General features: G+C 52.8%; 1 protein-coding gene across 1 annotated transcript; it reads right to left on the bottom strand.

Moving 5' to 3' along the window:
* SLC2A1 (solute carrier family 2 member 1) lies at positions 1 to 23,895 on the bottom strand. The gene is made up of 9 exons (XM_065421188.1): positions 23,803 to 23,895; positions 9,406 to 9,566; positions 6,262 to 6,502; positions 4,883 to 5,045; positions 4,609 to 4,796; positions 4,082 to 4,186; positions 2,221 to 2,322; positions 1,497 to 1,700; positions 1 to 198 (listed from the first exon to the last, which is right to left on the bottom strand). Exons 1-9 carry the CDS (start codon positions 23,893 to 23,895, stop codon positions 1 to 3), a joined length of 1,455 nt encoding a protein of 484 aa, XP_065277260.1.
* Between the last annotated feature and the right edge of the window lie 3,617 nt (positions 23,896 to 27,512).

Below are 27,512 nucleotides of genomic sequence, written 5' to 3'. Positions count from 1 at the left end.
TTAGACCTGGGAGTCCGCTCCCAAGCTGTGGAACTCGTCGGGCGTCTTGTCGCTCTGGCTGGCACCGCCCTGGCGGAACCCGGAGGCGATCTCGTCGAAGGTCCGGCCCCGTGTCTCGGGCACCTTGAAGTAGGTGAAGATGAAGAAGGCGATCAGCAGCACCGTGAAGATGATGAAGACATATGGGCCGCAGAGTTGCTGAAAAGGAACAGCCAGGGAAGCGGTGAGGTGCCGACGGGCATTGGCACAGGGCTTGCCTGGTGTGGGGTGCTCAGAGGCACCACAGAGCTTGCCAGGCACTAGGTTACAAATTCTTAAGCAGCACCCACTGCCTCCTGATCTAGTAACTATTTCTATCCAGAGAGTGTAGAACACTCCTGAACCCGACCCCGGGCGAACTTTCCAACCCATCCCTCCCAGTGCAGGGCAACAAACGGATCTGCCCCAGCTCTGCCTGTATGATGGAGCTAGGCAGCTTTGTACCTAAAGGGCCATGTCCAGAGCTGCTCCGGGGGTTAGAAAGGCACCAGCAGCAGCCTCAGCTCAGTCTCAGTCGCTTCCTCACGAAGAGGAGCTGCATCTCCTCCGCCCAAGTAGCTTGGGGAGCTCCCTCGTTCAGACCCAAGTCTGAAGCTGTGCTGAGCACGAGCCTCATGCTCTCACAGGGCCCTGGTCAAACCCATTCGTGTGGAAAGCAGGAGATTTTCCTGGCTGAGCAGTGTTGAGCTGTTCGGGTTGGGTGGGCCCTTTCAGCAGGTGACCTGGCCTGTGTCTTTGTACCATTCACTGTGAGTGAAACTCAGCTCCGGGCATGGAGCCAGCACATGGCTGAGGCACCCCTGAAGCCTTTGAGGCACTGGGCAGAGGCAGAGCCGTGCCAGACTCCTGCTGGGGAAAATACACATGGGTCTTTCTGGTTAGCTTGCATAGGAGGCGGCGGCAGGGTCGTGTGGTGGGCACTGCTGGGGGCTCCGAAGAGCTGGGTGCTATCCCTGGCTCTGCTACAAGTCCTTTAGCCTCCCTGGGCCATACTTTCTCTGTCTGTACAACAGGGATAAGGATACTGACTTTCCTTTGCACGGGGCTTGCAAGAGATCCATGGATGAGACAGTCCTACTTGGCTAGCGTCATCCAACGTGCTGCTGCTCATTCGGTCTTTACAGAAAGCCAAGGAACCAAACTGAGCCAGGCTGTAAGCAGCTGGACGCCCTCTAGAGCTCCCGGGGGGGCAGAACCCACTGACACCAGGCTAAGTCTGAACTCCTGGATGCTAATCAGTCTCGGTCTTACTCGCTCACCCCTGCACTGCCCCAGCAGGTGTCTGCATCCATTAGAGCTTCCTTCTCTAGCCATTTGCCAGCCTATCTGGCTGCAGAGAGAAATGGGCCCAAGCCCCAGTGCAGATGTGGATGCAGGGAAATCCTGCGAGTGGCTCAAAGCAGCCCCATCTCCTCAGCACTCGCAGAGCTGGAGGAGAGGCAGGGCAGGGGAATTACCTCCACATACTGGAAGCCCATGCCCACGATGAAGTTGGAGGTCCAATTGGACAATCCGGCGACGGCGAAGGCGGCAGGGCGAGGGCCTTGGCTGAACAATTCTGCCACGATAAACCAAGGGATGGGGCCCGGGCCAATCTCAAAGAAAGCCACAAACCCAAAGATGGCAATGATGCTGACGTAGGACATCCAGGCCATTTGGTCCTAGGACAGGGAAAGAGAGAAGAGTGTTATTTGCTTCAAACGTACATGGACCCTGCATCTCTGGTACAACCGTATTCCAGGGGCACCAGAACGGGTGTGAGGGGCAGGGGGCTTTGGCCCCACCACTTTTAGGAAGCTTCCGCCACTCCTGCCGTATTCCTTTGACAAATGATCTCAAGGCGCTTCACTTCAGTGCTGGGCGAGCCTGGCGGCAGGTGTCTTGCAGCGCCAGTGCCTTGAAGCAAGGAGCACGGCCATCCCAGGAGCCAGCGCTCTCCAGAATTACAACCCCATGGAGGAAGAGTTTCTTGAAGTGACCTCAGGGATTCAGGCAGCGCTGATTGGCCAACAGTGTGACATCATCCCTGCAAGGTCTCCCTTTCCACCAGCCCTCACAGAGTAACCACCCCCTGGGGCTGATGAGTGCTCAGTGCCCCACCCCCTCCTTTCCTTGGGTTACTCAGGAGGTGTCTCCAGGTGGCCCCAAACCGGTTACTCTGAACTCGGCGCACTCACTCACCAGCAGCACCAGGGCGATGGTCATGAGCACTGCGCAGCCAGCCATCCCAGCCAGGCCAACGAGGTGCAGAGTCCTGCGCCCGGCTCGCTCCACCACAAAGAGCTGTCAGACAGAGGGAGGCAAGCACTGTTCAGCACATCAGACCCACGCCCTGCCCCACCAATACCCCTCCCTGGGGAACACGCTCATGCTCTCTAACCTGACTGCAGCCCCACCTTGTGCGTCCAACAAGGGGCAAAGTCAGTCACCCTATAAAAGGCACCCAAGCAACTTAATGTGAGCTAGGTAAAAATTGGCCATGCCATGGCAATGCCAGGGTGCCTACAATGTGATGGAGCCCAGGGAAGCAGGAAGCAGCTGGTCTGTTGGAGGGGGAGGAGCCGTGCTTCAGCAGGAGGCTAGTGGAGATGGGTGAGCAGACAGGAGGGAGGAGAGGAGATTGGCTGGATCAGAGTCTAGCACTAAGGATGTTTGCTTTTTCTTGCTCTAGCCAAGCAGCGTCTAAGGCAGAGGAGGGCAAACTACGGCCCGCAGGCCACATCCGGCCCGCGGGACCCTCCTGCCCAGCCCGAGGCTCGCCCCCGGCCCCTCCCCCGCAGCCTCAGCTCACTGCGCCGCTGGCGCAATGCTCTGGGTGGCGGGGCTGCGAGCTCCTGGGGCAGCGCAGCTGCCGAGCTGGGGCGCCTGACCTGGTGCTCTGCGCTGTGTGGAGCGCGGCTGGCTCCGGCCAGGCAGTGCGGCTGCGTGTCCTGATTCTCTGGGCAGCGCCGTAAGGGGGTAGGGAGCAGAGGGGGTTGGATAGAGAGCAGGGGAGTTTGGGGTGGTGGTCGGGGGTGTGGATAGGGGTCGGGGCAGTCAGAGGGCGGGGAACAGGGGGGGGTTGAATGGAGGCAAGGGTCCCAGGGGGGCAGTCAGGAAGGAGGGGGGGGTTGGATGGGGCGGTGGGGGGGCAGTCAGGGGCAGGGGTTCTGGGGGTGGTCAGGGGACAGGGGGTGGGGGGGGGGGAAGAGATGGGGCAGGGGTCCCGGGGGGGGTCCTCTCAGGGAACAGGGGGGGTTAGATGGGGCAGGAGTCCCGGGGGGGGCCCCCACATCAGGGAGCAAGAAGCGGGGGGTGGGGGGGTGAGGGGGGTCGGGGGTCCGGATAATTTCCAAAACCCGATGAGGCCCTCAGGCCAAAAAGTTTGCCCGCCCCAGTCTAAGGCAGCGGTTCCCAAACTGTGGGCCGGACCCCAAAGTGGGTCACAACCTTATTTTAAATGGGTTGCCAGGGCTGGCATTAGACTTGCTGAGGCCCGTGGCTGAAGCCCAAGCCCCACCGCCTGGGGCAGTGGGGTTTGGGCTTCGCCCCCTGCCCCTCCCCCGGGGTGGTGGAGCTCGGGCAGGCTCAGGCTTTGGTTGTGTAGTAATTTTGGTTGTCAGAAGGGAGCCGCAGTGCAATGAAGTTGGAGAACCCCTGATCTAAGGCATTAAACAGAGCCAGAGGCCGATGTTCTAATCCCAGCGCTGCTGCTGTTTCATTCCATAGCCTTGGGTAAGTCACTCGTGGCCCAGTTTTCAGAGGCACTAATGCCAGTGGGACCTGCAGGGCTCGACATCTCTAACGAGGCTGCCATTAACTACACCGTGCCTCAGTTTCTCCAGCTGTGAAATGGGGGAGGTTCCTCACCACATTTGGCAAAGTGTTCGGAGATCAACGGAGGAGGAGTGCTAGAGCAGTGTGAAGTATCATCACATTTGGGTATGTGTTTATCTAATGGGGCCTTGCTCACAGCCATATCCACACACATTAGCACTGGCCCCAATCCTGCAAGGACTTACAGACAGGCAGTGGGAAGGAAGACTATTCAGCAGACACTCACCGAGACAACCGTGAAAGCTGTGTTCACCACCCCGGAGCCTATGGTGGCGTAGACGGGCTGCTCCACGCCCGACTTTTCAAAGATGCTGGTAGAATAGTAGAAGACCTACAAAACAAAGCAACACGCCATGAACAAGCTTTGCAGATCCCAAAGACGTCTCTGAGCATCTACAGGCACAGCAGGGCTTCAAACCGTCTGACCAATGCCGTGTGTGTGTGTGTGTGTGTGTGTGTGTGTGTGTGTGTGTGTGTGTGTGTGTGTGTGTGTGTGTGTGTGTGTGTGTGTGTGTGTGTGTGTGTGTGTGTGTGTGTGTGTGTGTGTGTGTGTGTGTGTGTGTGTGTGCAGCACAGCCCTGTGTGGAGCGTTGTGCAAAGCGGCACCAATGGCAGGCATTGTGGCCAAGTGGGCAGGGGTGCCCCAGGGTTCCATTCTGAGGGGGGCCCTGTGGGTGGAGAGCTCACTGCCCTCCCCTCCTGGTACAGCCCGTGAGATTCCCCGAGGCCGGTACTCGGCAGTTCTGCACTCACCGCATTGATCCCCGAGAGCTGCTGAGACAGCTGCAGCACAATGGCGATGAGGATCGGCTGCTGATACAAAGGGGAGCGGAAGAGCTCCAGTATTGTGACCTTCTTCTCCCTCATCATCTGCCGGCTCTCTTCCTTCATCTCCTGCAGGTCGCTGCTGACGTCCGTCGTCCCTCTGAGCTTCTTCAGGACTGAGGGGAAGGAGGTGGAGAGGTGAGGAACGCTGAAGGGCGCAGGCCCCGCACGGCCTTTTCCCGGGCGGGGGCAGCCAACTCACCACTCTTGGCTTTGTTCTCCTCATTGCGATTGATTAGGAGGAACCGGGGGCTCTCGGGGGCGAAGGGCAGGATGATACATTGCAGCAAGGAAGGGACAAAGGTGAAGCCCAGCAGGAGCGGCCAGAGCGACTCGTTCCCCATGATCAAGTCCATCCCAAACACCTGTGGAGAGACAGCGAGCTTAGCCCTTCCTGCGTAACGGCCAGGGTGTAAGGCCAGTTTCTCTAGTCCAGTGGGTCTCAAACTTTCGTCCTGGTGACCCCTTTCACATAGCAAGCCTCTGAGTGCTTAAAAATTAAAACCACTTCTTTACATATTTAACACCATTATAACTGCTGGAGGCAAAGCGAGGTTTGGGGTGGAGGCTGGCAGGTCACGACCCCCCATGTAATAGCCTCATGCCCCCCGAGGGGTCCCAAACCCAACCTCTAATCCAACCTCCACTGTATCACCTGCACACTAAACCCAACAACCGATGGGCAGGGCCTGAACCTGGCATGTCTGGATCTGAAACCGTGCGCCTCTACTGCCTGAGAGAAAGGAGCAGGCCGAGGGTTGGAGGCAGCAGCAGACTCAAACCTCATTAGGTGGCCAGCAGGGAGAGAAAGCTACACTGCGTTAGAGACAATACTGTCCCACCAGCTCCTGCTCTTCCCGCCTGAGCCATGCCATGAATGCAGGAACCGTAGACAATCAGACAAAGGATAAGGTAGATCACATAGGTCTGCAGGACCAGCATGAGAACCTGGGAATTACAGCACCAGGATCACAGCCCTAGGTCTAGATCTCTCGCCCTCTCTGTGCACAGCCACTAGAGAACATCACAGGCCAAGCCAGCACACCGTACAGCACCAGACCCCAGTCTCTCTAGAGGAGCCAGACCACACAGGATAATTGAGCATCTTCAGTCCCCATGGATACCAGACCACAATGAGATGATGTGTACAGTGGACCTCATGAGCACCAAACCTAGATCTGCCCATTATACATTAGCCCCTCAAGAACAAGGCCCCATTGTATTAGATGCTGCACAGACACCCCACAATGAGCGCACAATCGACAGTCACGGGGACAGTCATTATAACCATTCCACAGGTGAGGAATAAGCACAAGACTTGCCCAAGTCACGCAGCAAGTCACTAGCAGAGCTCAGAACGGAACCCAGAGCTCCTGAATCCCAATCCAGCGCCCTGGCCCCAGATAACCCTTTGTCTCCCAAAGCACCTCAGACAGCTCCAATCAGTGTAAACTCACCAACTGGTCAATGCAACGTTAAAAACAAAGGCAGGAAACCAGATGAATTCTTGAGAAACGGACCATTTGTCAGCATACCAGGGACTGGCCAGTGCAGCAGCAGGTGCCTTGGAGAACAACTCACCTGTGCGATGAGGATGCCCACGACTATGCCGAGCTGGTGGACTGTTCCAAGAGCCCCTCTCAGCGCCGTCGGAGACACCTCACCCACATACATGGGCACGAAGCCAGTGGTGAGGCCAGAATACAACCCGACGACGAAGCGGCCCAGGATCAACATCTCGAAGGAATAAGCCACCTTGGAGAACCCCATCAGGATGGCCGCCAGGAAGGCGAGACTGTTTGACATCAGCATGGAGTTCCGTCTGGGGAGGCAAAGACAGGGAGATCAGGACCAGCTGCAGGGCAGCTGTACCAATGCTGCATCCAAGAGGCACTGGGAAAATCACACAAGCCCAAAACAACATAAGATTTAATTCTTGGTAGAAAGAAAAGAGGAAGGTTTCCAAAGCCTAATCGTGGAAAAAGAATCCGTGACACAGGCAATAGGTGCAGAACATGTGAACGAGAACCAAGTGGAATAAAGAAGTAGAAAATGAAACACACAAAGCAGTTTCCAGTGTCCAAGCTGCATGAAATACAAAAAATTATAAACAACGGATGGGTGAAAACTCGACTTGGTTTTCAAATACTTTGTTGCAATGATCTGAGGCTAGGGTTGCCAACTTTCTACTCGCACAAAACTGAACACCCTTGCCCTGCCTCTCCCCTGAGGCCCCGCCCATGGCCCACCTCTTCTGAGGCCCCACCTCCTGTTCACTTCATTCCCCTGTCGCTCGCACTCCCCACCCTCACTCACTGGGCTGGGTCAGGGGGCTCCTGGGTGGGGCCAGAAATGAGTTCAGAGTGCAGGAGGGGACCCCTGGCTGAGGCAGTGGGTTGGAATGCGAGGGGGGTGAGGGGTCCGGCTGGGGGTGCGGGCTCTGGTGTGGGGCCAGGGATGAGAGTTTTGGGGTGCAGGAGGGGGCTCTGGGCTGAGGGGTGGAGCCAAGGGGTTCAGAGTATGGGAGAGGGCTCCGTGCTGAGGCAGGGGGTTGGGGTGTGGGAGGAGGTATGGGCTGGGGCTGTGTGTTCCAGGATGGGACCAGAAATGAGGGGTTCAGGGTGCGGGAGGGGGCTCTGGGCTGGGGCGGGGGTGCGAGGGCTCTGGCTGGGGGTGCAGACTGGGGAGGGGCTGGGGATGAGGGGTTTGGGGTGCAGAAGGGTACTCTGGGCTGGGATTGAGGGGTTCAGAAGGCGGGGGGGCAATCAGGGCTGGGGCAGGGTGTTGGGGGGCCCTCAGGGGTGCAGGCTCCGGGCAGCGCTTACCTCAAGCAGCTCCCAGAAGCAACGGCGTGTCCTGCCTCCGGCTCCTATGGTGAGGCACGGCCAGGTGGCTCTGCACGCTGCCCCGTCCACAGGCGCCGCCCCTGCAGGTCCCATTAGCTGCAGTTCCTGGCCAACGGGAGCTGCAGGGGCGGTGCTTGGGTGGAGCCCCCTAGCTGCCCCTACGCGTAGGAGCTGGAGGGAGACATGCCGCTGCTTCCGGGAGCCGCGCAGAGGGTAGCAGGGAGCCTGCCAGCCCCGCTGTATAGTGCCGCCAACTGGGCAGTCACTGGCCCAGTCAGCGGTGCTGACCGGAGCCACCAGGATCTCTCTTTGACCGGGTGTTCAGGGCGAAAACCAGACACCTGGTCACCCTCTCCGAGGCCGGAGCCACCCACCAAACAAGGCCTAACACCAGCGTGGGGTAATGATTAAGCTCATGAGCCTTCACACAAAGTATGAGCAAAATGCTCCAAGCAGCTGTGATGAATGGAGACACTAGGTCTGGTCATGAAGGGAGAGATGAAGTTCTCCTTTGACAGCAAGCGGCAACCTGAGGACCCAAGCACAATAAGAACATAAGAATGGCCCTATTGGGTCAGACCAAGGGTCCATCTAGCCCAGTATCCTGTCTTCCAACAGTGGCCAGTACCAGGTGCCCCAGAGGGAATGAAAAGAACAGGGAATCATCAAGTGATCCATCCTATTTGTCCATTCTGGCAAACAGAGGCTAGGGACACCATTCCTGCCCAGCGTGGCTGATAGCCATTGATGGACCTATCCTCCATGAACTTATCTAGTTCTTTTTTTGAACCCTGTTATGGTCTTGGCCTTCACAACATCCTCTGGCAAGGAGCTCCACAGGTTGACTGTGTTGTGTGAATAAATACTGCCTTTTATTTGTTTTAAACCTGCTGCCTATTAATTTCATTTGGTGACCCCTAGTTCTTGTGTTATGAGTAGTAGTAAACAACACTTCCTTATCTACTTTCTCAATGAAGCTTTGTTTGAGAGGAGTGTGCACGCAGAGCTGGAGAGGCCAATAGAGAGACTATGGGACATGGAGATTACACGCGTTTGGCCCACGTGGAGGAGATTCTGCACTAAGCAGCCCCGGCTCCAGGTTCCCCATCTTCTCAGAAGAGCGAGTGGGGTAGAGCTGCCCGAGTGCAGCTGGGTGGTTTTATGGGTAAAGCCATGGCTTAGGACTCAGGAGCTCTGTGCTCCGTTCCTGCCTCTCTGAGGCTGTGGGTAAGTCAATGAATTCTGCTGTCCCTCAGGACTCGCTCCATAGTGCCCACTGTCTGCTGGGCGTTTTCCAGACATCGAAGAAGGGCGGCCCTTGCTCTGGAGATAGAGGAAAGGGAACAGCCACAGGCAGCCGATACACAAATCAGTTCACGGTAGGCAGCACAGCCGAAGAGGGACTGAAACACAGCAGAGCAGGGGCCTTGTGGATGAGCTCATGGAGTTGGTACCATGCATGGTGGGGCATGACGGAAATGGCAGAGGTGCCTGGGGGGGAGCTGACAGAGGTGAGCAAATCTGGGAATGCTGGCGGAGTGGGGGGAGGGAGGGAGGATGAGGCGGCAGGGGCAGAGTTATGCAGTGACAAGAAGCTTAGATCTGATGAGGAGCCAGTGGAGGGATTTCAAGAGGATTCCGATGTGATGAAATTAACAGACAAGGAAGAGGATTTAAGAGGCTGCCTTTTATACAGCCTGATGGAGGTGATGGTGTGCGCGCTTGGGAGGCCAGAGGACGACGGTACGGGAGGCACGGGGGGATAATGGTATCGCCCTACCACTTGGGGGAGCTGACTGAGATGTACCCAGATACTAAGGTGATGGGCCCCCACCAGCCCCAGGATGGACAGAGCAGTTCCAGCACACACGGTACTTACCGGCCAAAGCGATTGACGAACAGCCCAACGGAGAAAGACCCAACCATTCCCCCAACGGAGAATATGGCAACGGAGAGGGACCACAGGGTGGTGAGGGTGCCAGCGGTGATCGGCTCCTCATAGCGAGTTAGCCATGTCTGGTTGTAGAACTCTTCAATCACCTGCATCGGGGTAGAGGGAAATCCAATCAGTTAGGGACAGACCCAGGTTCACACCAAATGACATTCACCCTGCTGAAGCGTAGACAACAATGAAGTCTCACTCCTCGCCCATTATCTGCACAGATCCACCCACACTCTGTGCTGAAACTTTAGAGATTTTACACACTAAGCTCCCGCCCCAAACAGAGACTCCTTAATATGGGATAGTCCAGCTAGAATTAACCAGACATTTATCTACCTACGGTTCTTATCTGGCTCTCCTCACTGTAGCAGCTGAGGATCTCACAATCCTTAATATATTTATCCTCACACACCCCTGAGGCAGGGCAGGGCTATTATCTCCATTGATGAGTGGGGAAACTGTGGCACATAATACAAGCAACTTGCCCAAGGTCACACAGGAAAGCTGTGGGAATTGAACTGGAGTCTAAGTCCCAGGCCAATGTCCATAAGCACTCAACCATCTAGCCTCTCACAAGCTCAGAGAGTTCCCAGACCTGGCAGCCAGACAGGGCCATCCTTAGACACATGCAGCTGTGTAGGGCACCTGAAAATTTGGGGCACCCCTGGGTCTTAGTGTCCACCCTCCCGGCTCTTCCTATCCCTGTTCTGACCCTTCCTGCAGGCTCCAACAACTAGCTGCAGCCTGGTGAGTCCTCCTCTGGAGGGGATCTGATAACTTAGAAGTGAAAAAGCCTCCAGCCTGCCAGACCTGATAGCACAACATTGAAACTGTTGAAGAGCCAGTCAAGGGGTAATGAAGCCATTTGCCAACCCCCAGGTTTCTGAATTTACTGACAAAACCAGTTGTGCGTCACTGTCATATTTACTCAGAACATGTCAGTCCACAGGCCCTTAGTTTAAGATTTGCTTTAAAAATATTTCATCAGTGTGTTGCTGAAGATTATAAAATCACATCTCTAAAAAATCCTTGCATACATTTTTAGATGCACAATCTGAGTATTAATCTTTAGCCTTAAATGCTTGGATCTTCAGACAATAGTTTTTTAAATAAATCCTTCAAAAGACCACCCTTATCTAAAATACACATTTTAATTTTAATGACTATAGTACAAAAAACTTGCTTCCAAAGTCTTCCTGTCCATCCCTTTCTCCCTTCACCCCCTGTTGAAGAGAGCCCTTAAAGGGACAACACCCCTTTCCTGCTAGATAGCTAGACAAACATGTTTCTCTTTCTTTTTCTTCTGACTATTTGATGAACTAGTTTTAAGAGAACCCTCCAGCAAAATCAGTACCTTAGTAAGATAAAACCCTTTGTTGTGCCTAAAATCTTTGGAACATGTCTTAAAGTTGGTGAAATTTCATAAACATGTCTATTGTTACAGAGATCACACAAAGTAAATTAGTTTCCCTTTTTCTAAAAGCAATGAACATTGTTTTGAACACACTAAACCTCTGTGACTGATTAACTTAAAATAGTGTCTTTGTTTCAGTGAGTTAAATATGTAGTAATCTGGAATGATAACTTTATGATGCTAAAGAGTACATTTAAAATATAAAATCAGCTTAGAAATACTGATTAAGAAAATGTCAAACAGAGAAGAGCTGCATCATATATTCCATAATATTTAATGTTGTATTCAGCAGGACAGCTGACTTGCCCTTACTATGAAGTTTTTGCAAATAAATCTCTGACAAACTTCAGGGTCTATCAAAAAACCTGTGACTGAAATTTTTTATTCCCAAATTTAGTGCTTTTAATTAGGTACCTTCTTCATGTCCAGTCTTCACCATCTGGCATGCAGTGGAAAACATGCGCCATTTTCTTTAGAAAGAAATTGCAGAACAGTGGATTTTTTTCCAAATGTCATTTGCTTCATTTGGGTTCAGGGATTTGGCTGGAAGGGGTGATCAGGGAGGGGGAGGGAAGAGAGGAGGGAGACAGTGGGGAGAGGGCGGGGCCTGGGCAGAGCAGGGGTGGAGTATGGGCGGGGTCACAGGCAGAAGAGGTGGGCTGGGGAGCTAGCCTCCCCAAGCGGCAGCTTCACCCTCTGCCCATGACAGCAGGTAAGAGCGGGTTGGCTCCTGCACGCCCAGCGCGCGCTGCAGTGTCCTTAGGCAGGGGCCGTATTCACAGAGCCGAATGCGCTGGTGCTTGTGCATTCTGCGTGAGGGAGAGGGTACAGGGGTCTCTGCGGGGAACTGTGACTCTCCGCCGCTGTGAGGTATCCTTAGCTGCCTCGTCCCTCCGCCCCCGGGCTGCGAGCCTAGGCTGCCGTCGGGCATAGGGGCACCAGTTTAATACTGTGTAGGGCCCCATAAATTCTAAGGACGGCCCTGCAGCCAGACCCAGGAATATGTCAAAGCCAAGTGCAGCGCTTTCCAAATGGAGCGAATAACTTAGCTCCCTTGTTATCTCCAACACTGAATTGATATCTGACATGCAGCATGTGCTGGGTGAGACACAAAACCCAGGCTCTAACCACATGGCACTTTTCACAGGACTTGGGGTGGGGAACCTGGCAGCCCCTTTTTGGGTAACTGTCTTCTGCCTCTTTAAATTCCCCTCCCATTTCAATGGAGACAAGATTCTCCTTGCCATGCTGCGTTACTGGGCACTGTTGCCATGTTCCTCCCCACAAATGGCTGCATCTCAGTGGAGAGTGAAGCAACCACTGCATACACAGTCTGTACAGATACTATGGTAATGCATGCCAGTGCAGGAACCTCAGAGAGACCAGATACGAAGTGCTGCGATCCTCTGGGAACGCACTATAGCACTGCGAAGTATTCTCACCCCCGTTACTCGGGTGAACCACTGTGCCTACCCTTGAGCCTGCTCCCGCTCAGTAACAGAAGCGGGGAGCTCTCCCTGGCTATTAATTTACTGTCCAGTCGCTAGGGCTGTCCCTTTCCTCCCATCCCCATGGACACTCTGTTCCGGTTTGGATTTCATCTGCAGGGACAAATGCCACAAATTCCCAGGCCTCACCTACAGGCTACTTTGCTTCACCCCAGACTTGGACCATATGCCTCAGTCACATGGCTTGGCTCGTGTCTTCCTCAGTCACAAGCTGCTACGTCACAGAGCTCACCCCCCCTGCGGGCACGAGGCTGGACTCTCCTTTTAAACCAATGACACTTTTCCTCCACTAGATGGGAGTCACCAAACCGTTCCCCACAGGTCAGGCCGGCTTTCCCATAGCACCACTAGGAGGAAACTGCCTGCAAAGAAATGTGGCCAGACAAGTTGTGATTTCACCCTAGTGACAGTCAACAAAACCATAGGACCTCTGAAATTGCCTCCTTGCTGTGCCTGCAGGGAAGAAGAGGCTCACCCCAGGCCAGAGCCAGGCACGAATGCGAATGCAGAGAAAGGAGATGTTTACTAATGGGAAGGTGAATTGCCCAGGGGTCTGCATGGCATAACGTGAACTCTCAGGGAGTCTCTTGGGTGGGTGGAGCTGGGGAGAGAGAGAAGGGCGAGGTGCCCAACACTTGGCAGAATGGCAGCAGGTTGATCAATTACATCCCTGATCCAAGGGGGGGTTAAGTGGGGCAGATGGTCACCGTGTCAGGAGGGGAGGCCCTCTCTAGTTTTGGCTAAACACCTTGAGTTGCTTTGCTGGTTCTCCCCATTATTTTAGTTTTTAAATGTAATGTTTGCCGTTTGCCGGGTTGGTTTGATGGCGGGCAAAAACCACCATTTAAAAAAAAAAAAAAAAAAAAAAAAAAAAGTAGAAATTGATTTTTAAATCTAGAAGCAGGTGCCAGTCCTTTATTTTCTCTCCATTTTATACTCTTCGCACCTCCATACGTTGAGGGCCTGGGCCTCTCCGATTACTTTTCACAGCTTTTCTCTCCTCCTCCCCACCCCCCCCCCCCCCCCCCCCCCCCCCCCCCCCCCCCCCCCCCCCCCCCCCCCCCCCACCCCCCCCCCCCCCCCCCCCCCCCCCCCCCCCCCCACACACACACAATCAGTCTCCCTAGGGGTTTTCTACACTGCAACAGGGAAGAGAAAAACTTTTTAAAAGAGGAAACGGTGTTTGTGGAACTACAAAGATTGCCAGCAGGACTCCGAGGCAGGCACAGCAAATGTAACTAGGGGTCATTTTTGAAGTAGACTAGATTTCAAGTGGACAGTGTCCCTTTAAAATCAGACTGAAAAAGTCAGAAACTGCTCTTCTCAAACAGAGGGAAAGAAAATACACCACCCCCCCCCCAGGGAACAAATTTGATTCCAATGATAAGACACTGGATCCTTCACTGGATTTCAGCCTACAAAGATATTTCTTCTGAAAGTGCCATACCAGCTGAAAAACAGCCCCCCAACCTGAAGCAAATACTCACCAGCAACTACACACCACAGAAACACTAACCAGAAACCAACCCCTGTAACAAACCCCACTGCCTTCTCTGTCCCCATATCTACTCTAGTGACACCATCATAGGACCCAAATAAATCTGTTGGTCTTTAAGGTGCCACCAGACTCCTCGTTGTTTTTGTGGATACAGACTAACACGACTACCCCTCTGATACAGGGTTCTAATGGAAGTACAGGTGCACGTCTATGTGCAAGAGCCGTTTCATTATCACATGTTCACAATCTCCCCTTCCGTGCATTTAATTGTACTTATCCATTATGGACCTGATCCAATGCTCCCACTGACTTCAATGGACTCTGTGTAATTACAAATAGATTGCAACAGGCCAGTTTGGAAACAGTTTCGTCTCTCCTGCCTCTGGCAAGGTCTGAGTTCAGGTTCTGCGCTTCCCCTCCTGCAGCTGCCAAGAAGCTAATCCGCAAACAGCTTAAGGCATAGGAGGAAGGCGTGGGCTGTTCTAGTTCAGAGGGGCTGTTCAGACCTGGCAGGAGAGACATTAGAAATACTTTGGAGAGAGAATTGAGGAAAACTGGGATGTAATTTGAGATCCCAGTGACCTCTGACCTGCATCAGAGCTTGGGCTATTCCAAACCCTGCCGCCATGTTAGGAGGAAGCGCTAGGCTTAACAGCAGAAGACACCGCCTGACTGATCTATTAAAGGGTGAAAGCCCCTACTCCATGCAGCATGATACTTCACACAAGGCATGGGGAAATGTACGGCAGTGGCAATCCTGCACTCACTGCTAGGAGGTTGGGGGTGGGCTATGAACTGGTTGAAGTTTGGCAGAAAATACTGTGGCGGGGTGTGTGTGTGCGCGTGGAGGTAGGGAGGGGATAAAGTTTGGTGCAGCAGGTGAGAACATAAGGCGGGGGGGGAGGGGTGTCCTTGCTGTATCAAGTAAGGGAAAGGGGGTCATGGAGCTTGCTGCAGGAAGGGGGAGGATTACTTGGGAGTTGGGGTGACTGCTACTAAGGATGGGGGGGGGCAGGAGAGTCACTGGGGAGGAGGAGCCAGGTGCTGGGGCACTGGTAACCTGCCTGAGGCATGTGTTTGCGTGGGAAGAAGTTTTTGGCCCTGCTGGGATGTAAACAGCCCAGGGATGAATTACACAAAGAAATGAAAATACAGGAAGCGGATTTCAGTGTCAGCAACATACAGGCGAGTTTCCAGTTCTCTGCACAACACAGGGAGGGGAAGACACTAGAGCCACCCTTGGGTCAGCAGGAGGCTGTTGCTGAGGTGCTGCAGGGCAGGGTGTCTTTGGCAATTGGCCTCCACTTACACACAGCAAGAAGAAAAGAAAGTCAAGTTTTGCTGGAGAGCAACCAAGCCAGTCCGAGCAGGGGCATCAGGGTTACCCTGTTATCGGTTGTGAAGGCAGGGAAATTAATACATCCCTCTAGTAAACCGTCCGGCGCTTTCCACGGTCGCAAAAGGGCTGCAGGTGGGAGAGGAGCATTGAGGTCCGCGTCCTCAGGAACTGCTCCTCAACTGGAAAGAGGGGCACACTAGGACAGAGGGGAGCGGCGTCCCACTCAGCTTTCCTGCTGCACCGCCTACAAAATCCTTGGTTCTAAAGCTTTGACTCCACAGGTCCCATTTGCTGTGGGGACTCTGCAATTTCAGGGGACCCTGAAGTGAAGCGGTGTCTGGTGAACATCACCCCCCAGGCATCCAGTGAGCAAAGGAAAGGAGGAGAAGCACCTTGGATCTCTGCACTCACCCCCCCTTTCAGTCCACATGAGCAATCACCCCCTCTTTGCCGTTATCCCAGTCTTGTGTCCATGGCCCCCTGCCTTCGGACTGGGCCTCGGCTGTCTTTTCCTTCAAAGCCAGCCCTCCAAAGCCTATTAGCCCCTCAAAGAACCACAAATCAAATGGGCAAAGATGAACTCTGAAGAGACCATTTTTGGCCTAACAGCAAGATGCTCCACTTCCCCACTGCGCACCTGGGAAGCTGATGGCTCACCTCTCCCTACCCTGACTCCTGTTCGCTGCCCCAGGCCCGTTCTGCAAGCAGCTACAGCTGGCTGGGAAGGCCTCCCCAGCCCCCACGAACATGTGATGGAAAATTTGTTTCTGAAATTTGGGGTGTTTGTAAAGAACCAGATTTCATTTAAAACCAAAACCTTTTAGTTGCTAATCCCACCCCACCAGAATTCTCTCCCTCCCCCCAGAGCTATCCAAAACATTTTCAGTAACAAAAATGGAGTTTTCTTCCCCAAATGAGATTTTCTGTTTTGTTAAAAAGCCATTTTCCAAGCAGAAAAATGATTCAATGGGAAATATTCTACCTGTGAGCCTCCCCCGGCCCCCACTGCTGCTGCTTGTGATCAGCCGCTTTGATTGTGCAATGTCCAGGGCAGCCGTTCCCCTACATACTTGTCAAAGACCTAGTCCAGCCTGTATTGACACCCTGCCTCGGAATTAAGTAGAAGCTATTTCAGCAATGGGGGGGGCAGGAGAGGGGGATCTTAAAGTGACAGCACAGCACATATTCATCCCCCAGTGTTTGCCCTGAAGATCTGCAAGGATTTGCTCTCCTCCAGCACAAAGTAGGTTTTTGGAAGTCTGAGGGCCAGATCCCCAACTGGGGTAAATCAACATTGCTCCATTTGTACCACTAAAGCTACCCCATGAAATCCAGCCAATTACAGCTGGTGGAGCAACACTGATTTACACTAGCTGAGGATCCAGTTTATAAATATCTCACTTAACTGTTCCAGGTGTGAAGGGTCTCTGCTGCTGGAGCTCCTCCACCACCTGACTGGGTCTAGATGTAGATCAGCAGCTCTCTGCTCCACCAGCTATTTTACTCCCTCATCCTCATTTTACTCAGACTATTGCTACAATACCTGTCATCCCGGGCTGGGATCTCCTGGAGAGCAGGGACAATGCTTAGGTTTGCCAACCCTGACCGCCCACGGTCCCAGGCTGTCCCTAAATACAGAGGGTCATTTTAAAGAGCAGCAGTTCTCATTTAGTCTCCCTGTTTCTAGCACTCACCCTACCCTGGCAGGATGCCTGGTGAGTCAGGTTCTGTAACCAGCGAGGCTTTGCTGCTGCACGGCTGAAGCCGGTGGGTGTGTTTATGGGCACAACAGTGCCAGGAATCCAAATTGCTGCAGCCATTGCCGGCTTGACCATTGTTCTATGCTCAAAACAAGCTCATCGGGTAGGGTGACCAGATGTCCTGACTTTTGGGTCTTTTTCTTATCTAGGCTCCTATTACCCCCCGCCCCGTCCCGATTTGCTGTCTGGTCACCCTGTCATCAGGAGCTTGGGCAACCCTGTGTGCAGGGTGCGACGCAGGCCAGCAGCTCCCAAGGGCAGCCCGGAGGCTGAAATCTTTGAACACAGCTTGGTGAATAAGGAGCTGGTGGAAGGGGGTGGTCCAAGGGCCCTGCAGAGCAGAGGCCTGTATTATCCGAACAGGTACAGCACCAGCAGGCAGCACATGGCCCATTAGCAGGGTTTGAAACCCAAGACCTTCAGCACTGATCTCCACCTCTTGAGCCAACAAAGTAACTCCATTGGTTGGCAGCTGTCATAGGCTATTATCCTCTAGCAGCCCAGCCACTGGGGCAGAACGGTGGGCATGACCCACACTTTGCCAATGAGTTAAATAAGCTTGCGCCATTGCTCTGTCCATGGGGTTCAGCCCCAGTCTCTTCAGGCGAGAGGGGGCTTCAGTCTCAATAGCCCATTAAACTCTTGGCCAGCAATGATGCTGGGTGTGTCCTGTGGGTATCTGTCCATGAGGGATTTGCTCATTCACTCCCCAGCTGTCACCAATAATAACGATCATATACTAGGAGCTGAGGCAACAGTCACACCAATTGGCTCCATATCCCAACCCCGAACTGTCCAACACCCCGACCTCGTCGCTGATGGGGGACTCGGGCTGGCCAGTGCTGTGCAGTGGTTTACTGGTACTCTTCCCCCTCCCACCCCCGGCTCAGGTTGAACGGCATCAAGGCCGGCCATGGGGAAGAAAAGCTGACAAAGTTCATGCCCCACCATCTCATCCCTGGCGTGCCAAATGCCATGGAATGGCATGGCACAAAACAGCCCCCTTCCGGGCCCACCGAAGGGGGAGGGAAGTAGAGAGACCCCATCCCATGCCTAGGGAAGGGAAGAGGAGCAAGCCCAGCTGCACCTGGGCTCCTGTACGCTGGCACCAGCGAACAGCCAGGGCCAGGGCCAGGGCCAGGGCTCTCACCGGGAAAGAGCTACTGAGTGCCCAAGCAGCTGGGAGGCCCCTCAGAAAACTGCTGCTGCTCCACATCCCCCCCCTTCTCCTTGACACAGCCCTGACCTCTCCTCTCCCCCTCCCCAGTGCTCCTTGCTCTCCTAGCAACAGGCGATTAACCCTCACTCCCATCTCTTCCCCCCCCCCCCTCCCCCCAGGCACTGGACCCCAGCACAAGCCCTCCAGCTATCCTGCCTCCCCACACCCCAGCAGGCCTGGGAAGTCTCCTGCCCCATGATGCGCTCTCATGACCGAGCTCCTGAGCCCAGCTTGTGGGGTGGGTGCAGAACTGGCTATACAGGAGAGTGGCTAGGACACTGGCTCCGCAGATAATTTTATAGGGTCAGGACACAAAGAAACCCAGGGAGGGTAATTAACGTCCATGGGTTTGGTTAAGTCCTGCTTCCCTCCTTCCCCACGAGGCAGCATTTAACCCCCAAATGCATCATTTAAATCAAAACCAGCCAAACCCTCTTCATAAGGAATGTATTACTCAGACTTCCCATGGCCCTTTGTGCACGCCTTCATGGGATTAGTATGCATGGCCTGTTGGGGATGCACCCCACCCACCCTCTGCAAAGTAGCATGGATGGGCTATGGGGAATGTTCCCAATATAACCTCCCTGTATGCCCTGCCCAAGGCCATGGGTAACCTATTGGGAATTCACTTCTCAAACGCATCCCTTTTTGTGTAAGTGCTTTTACTTTATCTCTGCAGGGTCAAAGAACAACCCCATGAGCTGCCAGGCTCACCAATGACCTGGAAGGAAACAAAACCACCACCAATAAAGTTTGCATATGATAAATTGGACAAGTGATAAATAATGAAGAGGACAGGTCACTTACCAAGCAATCTAGATCACTCTGAATCATCTGGGTGCAAGCCAAATCTGGATTTTAATCTGGCTAAATGTAAATGTCTACATCTAGGAACAAAGAAAGCAGGCCCTACTTACATGATGGGGAACTCTATCCTGGGAAGCAATGACTCAGATTTGGAGGTTATGGGGAATAAACCACTGCAGGGTGGGAGGATTTTTGCTGAGACCCCAGGTTTCTACAAAAAGCAACAGAGGGTCCTGTGGCACCTTTAAGACTAACAGAAGAAACTTCTGTTAGTCTTAAAGGTGCCACAGGACCCTCTGTTGCTTTTTACAGATTCAGACTAACACTGCTACCCCTCTGATACTTGACACCATGCCAGGTTTCTACAGTCCATCCTAGGCTTCCACCTCACACCCTCCCCTGTGTGAAGTACCAGATAGGGTTGCTTCTAACAGTCGGGCTGCAGGTGCCTTTGTTAAGGCCCTTTGGCTGGAAGGAGCGAAGGCCTCCTGGGGGCAGGGCGGGGTAGTGGCCAAAACTTTCTTGCTTAGTAGGAATCTGTTACAGGGTCTCTTCACTGCAGCTGTAAGCCCGAGCTCTTACCCGTCATGGCCTTGCACAACTGCAGAGGTGGATTTACCATGAAACAAACAGTGCGGTGGCACAGGGCTCCCAATGACGGGGCCCCCCTAAAATGCAGGACAAATCTCATCTGTCAACCTGCCCCCGAGTCCTGGCTGGTGGCGCAGTAGGGCAGGCAGGCTCCCTGCATGCTGTGACTGGTGGCCCCACACCGCTCCTGGAAGCGGCTGGCTGCTGGCACGTCCCTGCATGCTCCGTGCGCTCCCCCCAAGGGGCACACAGAGACGTGCCAGCAGCAGCGCAGCAGGACTAAGGCGGCTCGCTGCCCGCGCTGCCTCCCTCTCTCCGCACCTCACTGCTCCCGGAAGCGGCTGGTTTGTCCCTGCGGCCCCGGGGGCTGGTGTCTCCAAGCGTTGCTCCCACCCCAAGCGCCAACTTTGCAGCGCCAATAGGCTGGGAACTGCGGCCAATGGGAGCTGTGGGAATGCGCACAGAGATCCCCCCCCTCCCCCCGGAGCCGCTGCCAGAGGGGTGTGCTAGTTGCTTCGGGAGCCGCACTGCCCAACCCCTCCTGCACCCCAACCCCTGCCCCAGCCCAAAGCCCGCACTGAAGCTTTATCCCAGAGCCCAACCCCTGCACCTCCTCCCACACCCCAACCTGCAGCCCAGAGCCTGCACCCCTCACCCCCCAACACCCCAAACCCCAGCCTAGAGTCCACACCCAAACCTCCTCCCAGAGCCCAACCCCTGCACCCCCTCCCCCAATCAAGGTACCTCATTTTATTTTCATTTACTTCCTATTACTTATAATATAGGAGGAGGATAAAGAAAAAAAGAATGAAAACAGGGGGAGATGAGAGAATGTTCTTTTTCTTGGTTAGGTCCTGGGGGCCCCCCCAAAAATGAAGCTGTGCCCAGGGCCCCCACTAACTTAACTCGCCACTGCACAACAGCCTTTCAGCGCAGGCATGTTGGCTGGGCTGCAGGGCTGGGTCAGAGCCCAGGTTCCACTTCCATGCCGGCTGGTAATCTGCCCTCTTTGCAATGAGCCCTCCAGAGCTTTCCCGCAATTCCTCTCATGTGCCCAGCAGGACAAACAAGTTCTCCAAGAATCACAGAGCAGCTCAGGTTTCAGAGTAGCAGCCGTGTTAGTCTGTATCCGCTCGCTGCAGCATGGAGATCCATGGGGTACACCCCCAAGTCCTAGCGACACACACGGGGGAGCACAGCACCAATGAGGACTCAGTAACTCAGGTAGGGCTTTGCAGCAGGGCTCCTTCGCAGCCATGCCCTCCCTCTACTGTGGCTCTGCAGGACAGGGGAGGCTGCTCCTCTGCTCTCAGTGGCGATGGATCTGCAGCCAACAACATCCCACAGACTCCTGGTGCTCTTGGTGAACACCGAGCATTCTGGGCTGCCACTGACTCCACTGGGAATAGCCGGCGCTTCAGCATCTCACTGGATTAAACCCCTCGTGCAGAATCACTCTGTTCAGCTGCATTGCTGAGGAGTAATTCTAGCGCTCAGCCAGCGCTTTTGCCTCTTTGGAGAACTGTGCAAACACTAGCTCTGCTCTTGCAAAACTGTAGCCTACAGATTGGTGTCAAAGGGGTTAAACCCCCAAAACTAGCTTCCTGGCTCACAACTGTACTTTGCATGTTGCAATGAAAAACATTCTTGCAGTCTAATTAGCTAGATAATCCATTTTCACCTCAAATTAATATGGATCAAGTCATTACAAATTTCAATACTGTTGACAAAGATTAGAAAGTTTTAAAAAGGAGCTTTTTTTTTTAACCTCTTTGAGCTGTTTCAGAGTAAAGGGGCCTTGTTTGCAATTCAAATGGTGCCACTGTGCAGCTGGCCTGCTGATCCCTCCTGCAATAGGCTTAATATTCCTGCAGCACAAATTCTACCTCTGTATTTTTAATGCTTTGGGATTGTTCCGATGCTTTGATGTTTTAATTCTCTCCATGGCCCTGGAATGCCTGGTCCTTTGCAAGCTGACTGGCAGCTGTCCGTTCAAGGCTTGTCTCTGGTCTGCCTTAGGGCAGTGGGTGTGATCATCAGGCTGGGGGTGGATTGTCCTTCATGGTGGACAAAGATGTTTCAGAATGAGACGTTGGGGCCCTAAAAACAGCCACGAGTCTGGCATCTGGGAGAAACATGTCAGAGCTTTTTCTAAAAATTTCTTGAATCTCCAGCGTACACATTAGATACCAGAATGAAAGAGTGATAGGTAGGATTTTCAAAGTCACCTAAGCAAATTAGTTCCCAGTTCCTGTTGACTGTCAATAGGGCTTTGTCACTGGGCACCAAACACACAAAGGTGTCAGAACCCCACCCCACCCTTGGGTGATGATCCACTTAGAGCAGAACCCCATCCTGGTTTCTTTGGCATTACTTCCCCCCCCCCCCCCCCCCACTTCAGGGCACTCTCCCCCTGGTCTCCCCATCTGTCTCCCAGGCTCCAGTCCCCAACACTTGTAGTGTCCTGCACTGTAGGATACAAGTAACCCTGCTGAAGCTATTGGGAGTTAGTTGTATTCTGCTAGGAGATAATTAGGTACCTTGGTGCGGTATTTCCCGACTGATTCCACCCTCACTCACATCAGTAAGAATCAGGAGTGACTCCAGTGAATTAATGGAACTCCATTAGAAGTGTGAGTGAAAGCCCAATATTTTTGACACTGGTATCGCTACCCTGCCCGTGCAAGCTAGCTAGGGCAGGGTAGCGATACCAGTGTCATCCCCAGCCCTCAAGGACAGCTGGTTAAATGGAATCAGGCTTTAGAGTGGGGGCAGTCTAGTTTTTGTCAAGGTCCAGACTCCAGAGAAACATTTCTCACACCACGATAACCATAAGTAAACAATTAAGATTTTGGGGTCCATTCAAAAGCATCTGGCGGTCTGGATTTGGCTCGGGGTCTGCAGATTGACTACCCCTGCTTTAGAGGAACCCTTTTCACAGGGAGTCTCTTCCCACCCTGGTTGCAATAGTCTCAGCATGAGGATGCAGATCTGGGGTATGACTCCAGCTGTCTGAGTGTTTGGCCAGCTGATCTAAAAGGGCAGCACAGGAAAGAACACATACAAGGGTAAGAGCCGGCAATAAAGCGTAGGTAGTCCCCATTATCAGCACCTGTGCAGCTGGAGAGATCAGGTTCCCTGTGGGCTGAACCAAAGGCTGTCAAAACGCCCCCTGCTCCAAAGCAGCCAAGATTTGTCTTTATCCCAGCCCAAAGGCATCACAACAGCAGGACCTATAATCTAGGCAATGCTCAGTGTTGTCCAGACCTGCTCTTAGCTGGCACTAAAACTCCTGAATCCCATCCCATTACAGGCTCCTCCATCACTGTCCCCAGCGGATGTGGGAGGGTCCCAGAATCCAAATGTCAAATTGACCAGCCCCTTAGCCTGAGCACCATGAGCAGAGGCCATGCGGGTGGGGAAGGAGAGACATGCAGAGTCACATGCCCCTGCAGATTTGCTGCTTGGTTTGTACTGAGCATGCTCAGTAACACTGCTGAAGCCAGCTGCCCTCGCTCTGCCCCCCCCAAATCCACAGGCATGGGTCCTCTGCCCACGAGCCAGAGTCAGCTGGCATGGGACCAGCCACGGGTGTCTAACTGCAATGTAAACATACCCTTAGAAAAGGGTCCCAAATCCAAGCCGAGTCTGAACTAATTTGGGAATGCTCAGATCTGCATTGCTGGGGCCTCTCATTAGTCATGAGAAAAGGTCAGTTTATGTAATAACTTTCCCAGAATTCTTTAACAAAACAGTAAACAAAGAGGAAACTTTAATGCTCCTGGGAACAGCCAAATAACTGCTTAATAAATCTCATTAGAGTTGGTAAGCTGCTTAACAGGATGTGCTATTTTAGTTGAGCTTGGAGTGGGGAGATGTGGTGGTTAGTATGTGTAGGTGTTTGTTTTCATGTGTGGAGGTGTTTTGGAGTGTGCAAGTATTCACATATTGTGTTGCAGCATTCAAGTGTTGTGTTACAAAGATGGATGTGTTAAACTGCCACGCAGGTGTGTACACGCAGAGTGTTTCCATGTGTGGTGTTGTGCTGCAGTTTGAGAGGTTTCATGTTGTGGAGTGTGCAATGGATGTGTGCTTTGTGTATGTCTGCCTGTGTGAGGACGCACTGCAAAGCACAAACAGGGGGCAGCATGAGTACAGCAGAGAAGATTTGTACTTACACCAAACCTTTCACCCTTACCTTCTGCGGGGCGTTGATGACTCCAGTGTTATAGCCAAACTGCAGGGAGCCCAGCACTGCTCCTCCCACCGCCAGCATCAAGCGAGCTGTCATCTGCTTCAAGAGAAACAACATGCAATCAGGTTGGGAAATGCTCTTCTCTCCAATGCAGGACTGTGGGGGCAGCCCCCCATCCGGGGCACCCACCTGGCTCCTGACCTGAACCATTCTAGGATCCAGTACTCTAGATCTCAACCAAACAGCAGCTGTGCACGTACAAGACTTGTACACCCGCCCCTGTCCCCTTCCCATCCGCAATGAGCCAGGAGAGTTAGGGCTCATCTTTTCCTGGCTCCCAGCATATCCACTACTGAGCACAGCAGTCCTCCCCCAGCTTTCTCCCTGCACAGAAAAGTAGCTCCTCGCGGAGAGGCTTGCAGATCGGGGCATGGCGTAGCTCTTCGTGAATTAAAAAATCCAAAGTCCACCCATGCAAGCTCACAAGTTGCAGTGGAGTTGCCCTGATTTACATGAAAAGACAGGTTTGGCCCACTGAGTTCATATCCCATAAAGGTTATCCCTTGTTAGCATTTTATTACTTGTTCCATCAGTGCATTTATCGATTAAATCCACCCATTTTCTAAAGCAGAGTGTCGGACCAGATCTTTCAGGGGTTAATATATACGTAACATTAGGAAAAGCAGTTTCCTGGGAAAGATGTGGGGCCTGAATCTCCTCTCACTTAAAAGGATACAGGCCTGAACGAAACAATCCAGGACCCTCAGCACACCTCAGCTGGGAGCCCCAATCACCATACTGAGGCTGTGGTCCCTTCTTGGGGAGGCAGCAGGTTTCAGAGTTAAGACGGATGGGGCTACTGTTTCAGGCTGTCTGCAGACTCAGGCAGGCATTAGTCATTTATTAATTGCAATCACACCAAGAGGCCCTGGTGATGGACCAGAATCCCACTGCGCTAGGCGCTGTACTAACAGAAGAGACAGTCCCTGCCCCAAAGAGCTTACAATTATAAGGAAACTAGGGTCAAGTTTTCACACTTTTCTTTCAATCCACAGAGGCTGAATTTTTTATTTATTTATTTATTTTTTAAATGAACGTTGAAATTGTGTGACTCCAGGCACTAGGCCATAGGCACAGGCCTGCCCTGCTCTTTAATCTGGGTGTGCAGGGCAAGGTCTCTATGCAGCTAACCAGTATCACCGGGTTTTTCGTGACAGCCCTTTGTGCAGCTGCGGTGCAACAGAGGACGCACATTGTGGATGAATGCCTGACGACTAGGGTTAGCGGTGGCCTACAAGAACTGCATCACGCACTGCAGATGTCATCGCTTGGCTACACTATGCACACGCTAAATAAATAATAGTGATACTATATTGACCTCCATGGAGTCACTCTGGCTTTAAGCTTGTGTGAGTAAGATAAGAATCAGGTACTGACGTTCACTAGTTTAAATCTCTGCAGAGCTGAGCACCACAAATCTGTGACCTTGCACCCCATAATGCTTTATAGAAATATGCTTAAGAGTGTATATATGACATAACTGGAATACATTTTATGCTGGATATGCCATGTAGCATCTCTCTGCAAAGGTTATGATCTACTGAGTGTGTTTATCCTATTTGTATGAATGTATCATTCTTGTATCTGAAACTAGGAATATAAAATATAACTGAGGTCCTATTGTAGTTATGCAAAGTGTGGGCCATTAATGGTTGTTTGGAATCTTGATGGCTCCCATTAACCAGGACAATTGGTTATAAATGGCTCTGTTTACTTGCAAGTCTTCCTGTATGTGCTGGCAAGTGGGTAATGAAGTCTTACAGTGACATGTGATCATGTCACCTGAACTGGAATCCATCTTTAACCTGGTGCTTTTCCATTTAGAAGGAAGTGTGGGAACCCAGAGAGGGACAAAGGATTCCCGACTTGTGTCAAAGACACAAGGGGGTGGAACAGAACAAAGGAGGCGGCCATCATGAGAAATCCCCTAGCTACCGCCTGAGCTGGAACAAGGACTGTACCAGGGGAAAGGATTGGGCCCAGACTAGAAGGACGCTAGTCTATCAAAGAAGCTTATTGGAACATCTCTGAGGGCGAGATTTACCTACATTTATTTTCTTACTATATTAGGTGTTGACTTGCATGTTTAAATTACCAAACAAAATAAAATAACTTTGTTCTGTCTGTTATGACTTGGAACCACTTATAGCCTACTTTTTGTATTTAATAAAAATCACTTTTTACTTGGGTTAATTAACCCAGAGTATGTATGAATACCTGGAGGGGGGCAAACAGCTGTTCAAGCTTTATACAGGGTAAAATGCATTTATTTGGGGTTTGAACCCCATTGGGAGCTGGGTATCGGAGTGCTGGAGACAGGAGCATTTCTTAAGCAGTTTTCAGTTAAGCCTGCAGTTTGTGGGGGACATGGTTCAGACCCGAGTCTGTGTTTGTAGCAGGCAAGTGTGTCTGGCTCAAATAAGGCAAGGTACTGACGTCCCAAGCTGCCAGGGAAAACAGGCTCAGAGGTAATCCCAGCACATCGGGTGGCAGTTCCCAAGGGCGTTTGTGACCCAACCCATCACACCTACTGTTCATGAACTGGGGCTGGGACAAACAGTACATCCATTCCTGGGAGCAGCACCCATCCTCTGGAGTCAAGGTCCTCTCTCCTCCCAGCTGATATGCATCAGAAGACCCCATAACTTGGGGAGAAGGGTTAAGTAATGCCACCACATCAGGGCTGAAGTTTGAAAGGAAAGCAAAAGCAGGACTGCGCTTGCAGCCTGGTTCAGCCGAGGCAAACCACAATCTGTGTCAGAGTCTAGTTCACAGTTACTCAGCAAAATCCCTGCATTTATGCAACTGCTCAATGCCTACAGCTACTTGGCAAGTACTCTCCCAATGCCTCTCTCCCCTGCCTAAGGTTAGGGTAACAATTGGAGGAAGTGAGGGGTGGTGTGGGTAGGGAGTGTCAGCACAGGCTGGTAATTGGACACCTCCATGAATGGCCCATTTATCCAGGCAGGAAAGTCACCAGTAGCTCAGCCTGGTGGCTGTACCCAGAAAACTGGGATCCACTTTTCACAGGCCGGGCTGATCAGCTTTGGAATAGCCATGGGAAATTAAAGCCCCTTTGATTGCTTCACACCCGCTCTCTGAAGCAATGTTGGTGGAGGCAGAGTTTGCTGAAACAGCAGTGCAGATTTGCCAAATCTCAGTGTGCCTTCGTTAGCGATCCCAAACCTTTAACCTGGGCCACGTGCATCTGACTGGGGGTTGTGGGGCGATGATCCAGCTCCACCCCAACCCCTTTATTGTACAGAGCCAGGACCCAGAGCCTGGTAACATGGGAAGATTCATTCTGAGTCACAATTAACTGCAATTACTTCTCTGCTCAGGAAGAACTTGCAGGGGTCAGACCATAACTGAGCCCTGTGCACAAGACACCGGCGCCTCCTCTGTCTTAACCACAGCAACTCTGCGGAACAGCATCTGCCGGATCTTGGCTCCCCAGACACTAGCACATGTCCCCTGCCTGCTTACATCACCCCTGCTGTCCTGGAATGATCTCTCTGGGCCCTCCTTGAAACTGCCTCCTTCACTGACCCCTCCACAGATTGATTCAGCAAGCCACACAGCTCAGGTCCCTCATCCTTTCCCCTCTGCAGCCCGGCTTCAGGAGCCCTTTCCTGTGCAGCTCTCGGCTTAGC

The sequence above is a fragment of the Emys orbicularis genome, chromosome 22 (assembly GCF_028017835.1).
Source record: "Emys orbicularis isolate rEmyOrb1 chromosome 22, rEmyOrb1.hap1, whole genome shotgun sequence".
NCBI classification, from domain to species: domain Eukaryota; kingdom Metazoa; phylum Chordata; order Testudines; family Emydidae; genus Emys; species Emys orbicularis.
The sequence above is the reverse complement of the archived record's forward strand: the minus strand, read 5'-3'. Positions and strand labels throughout refer to the sequence as shown.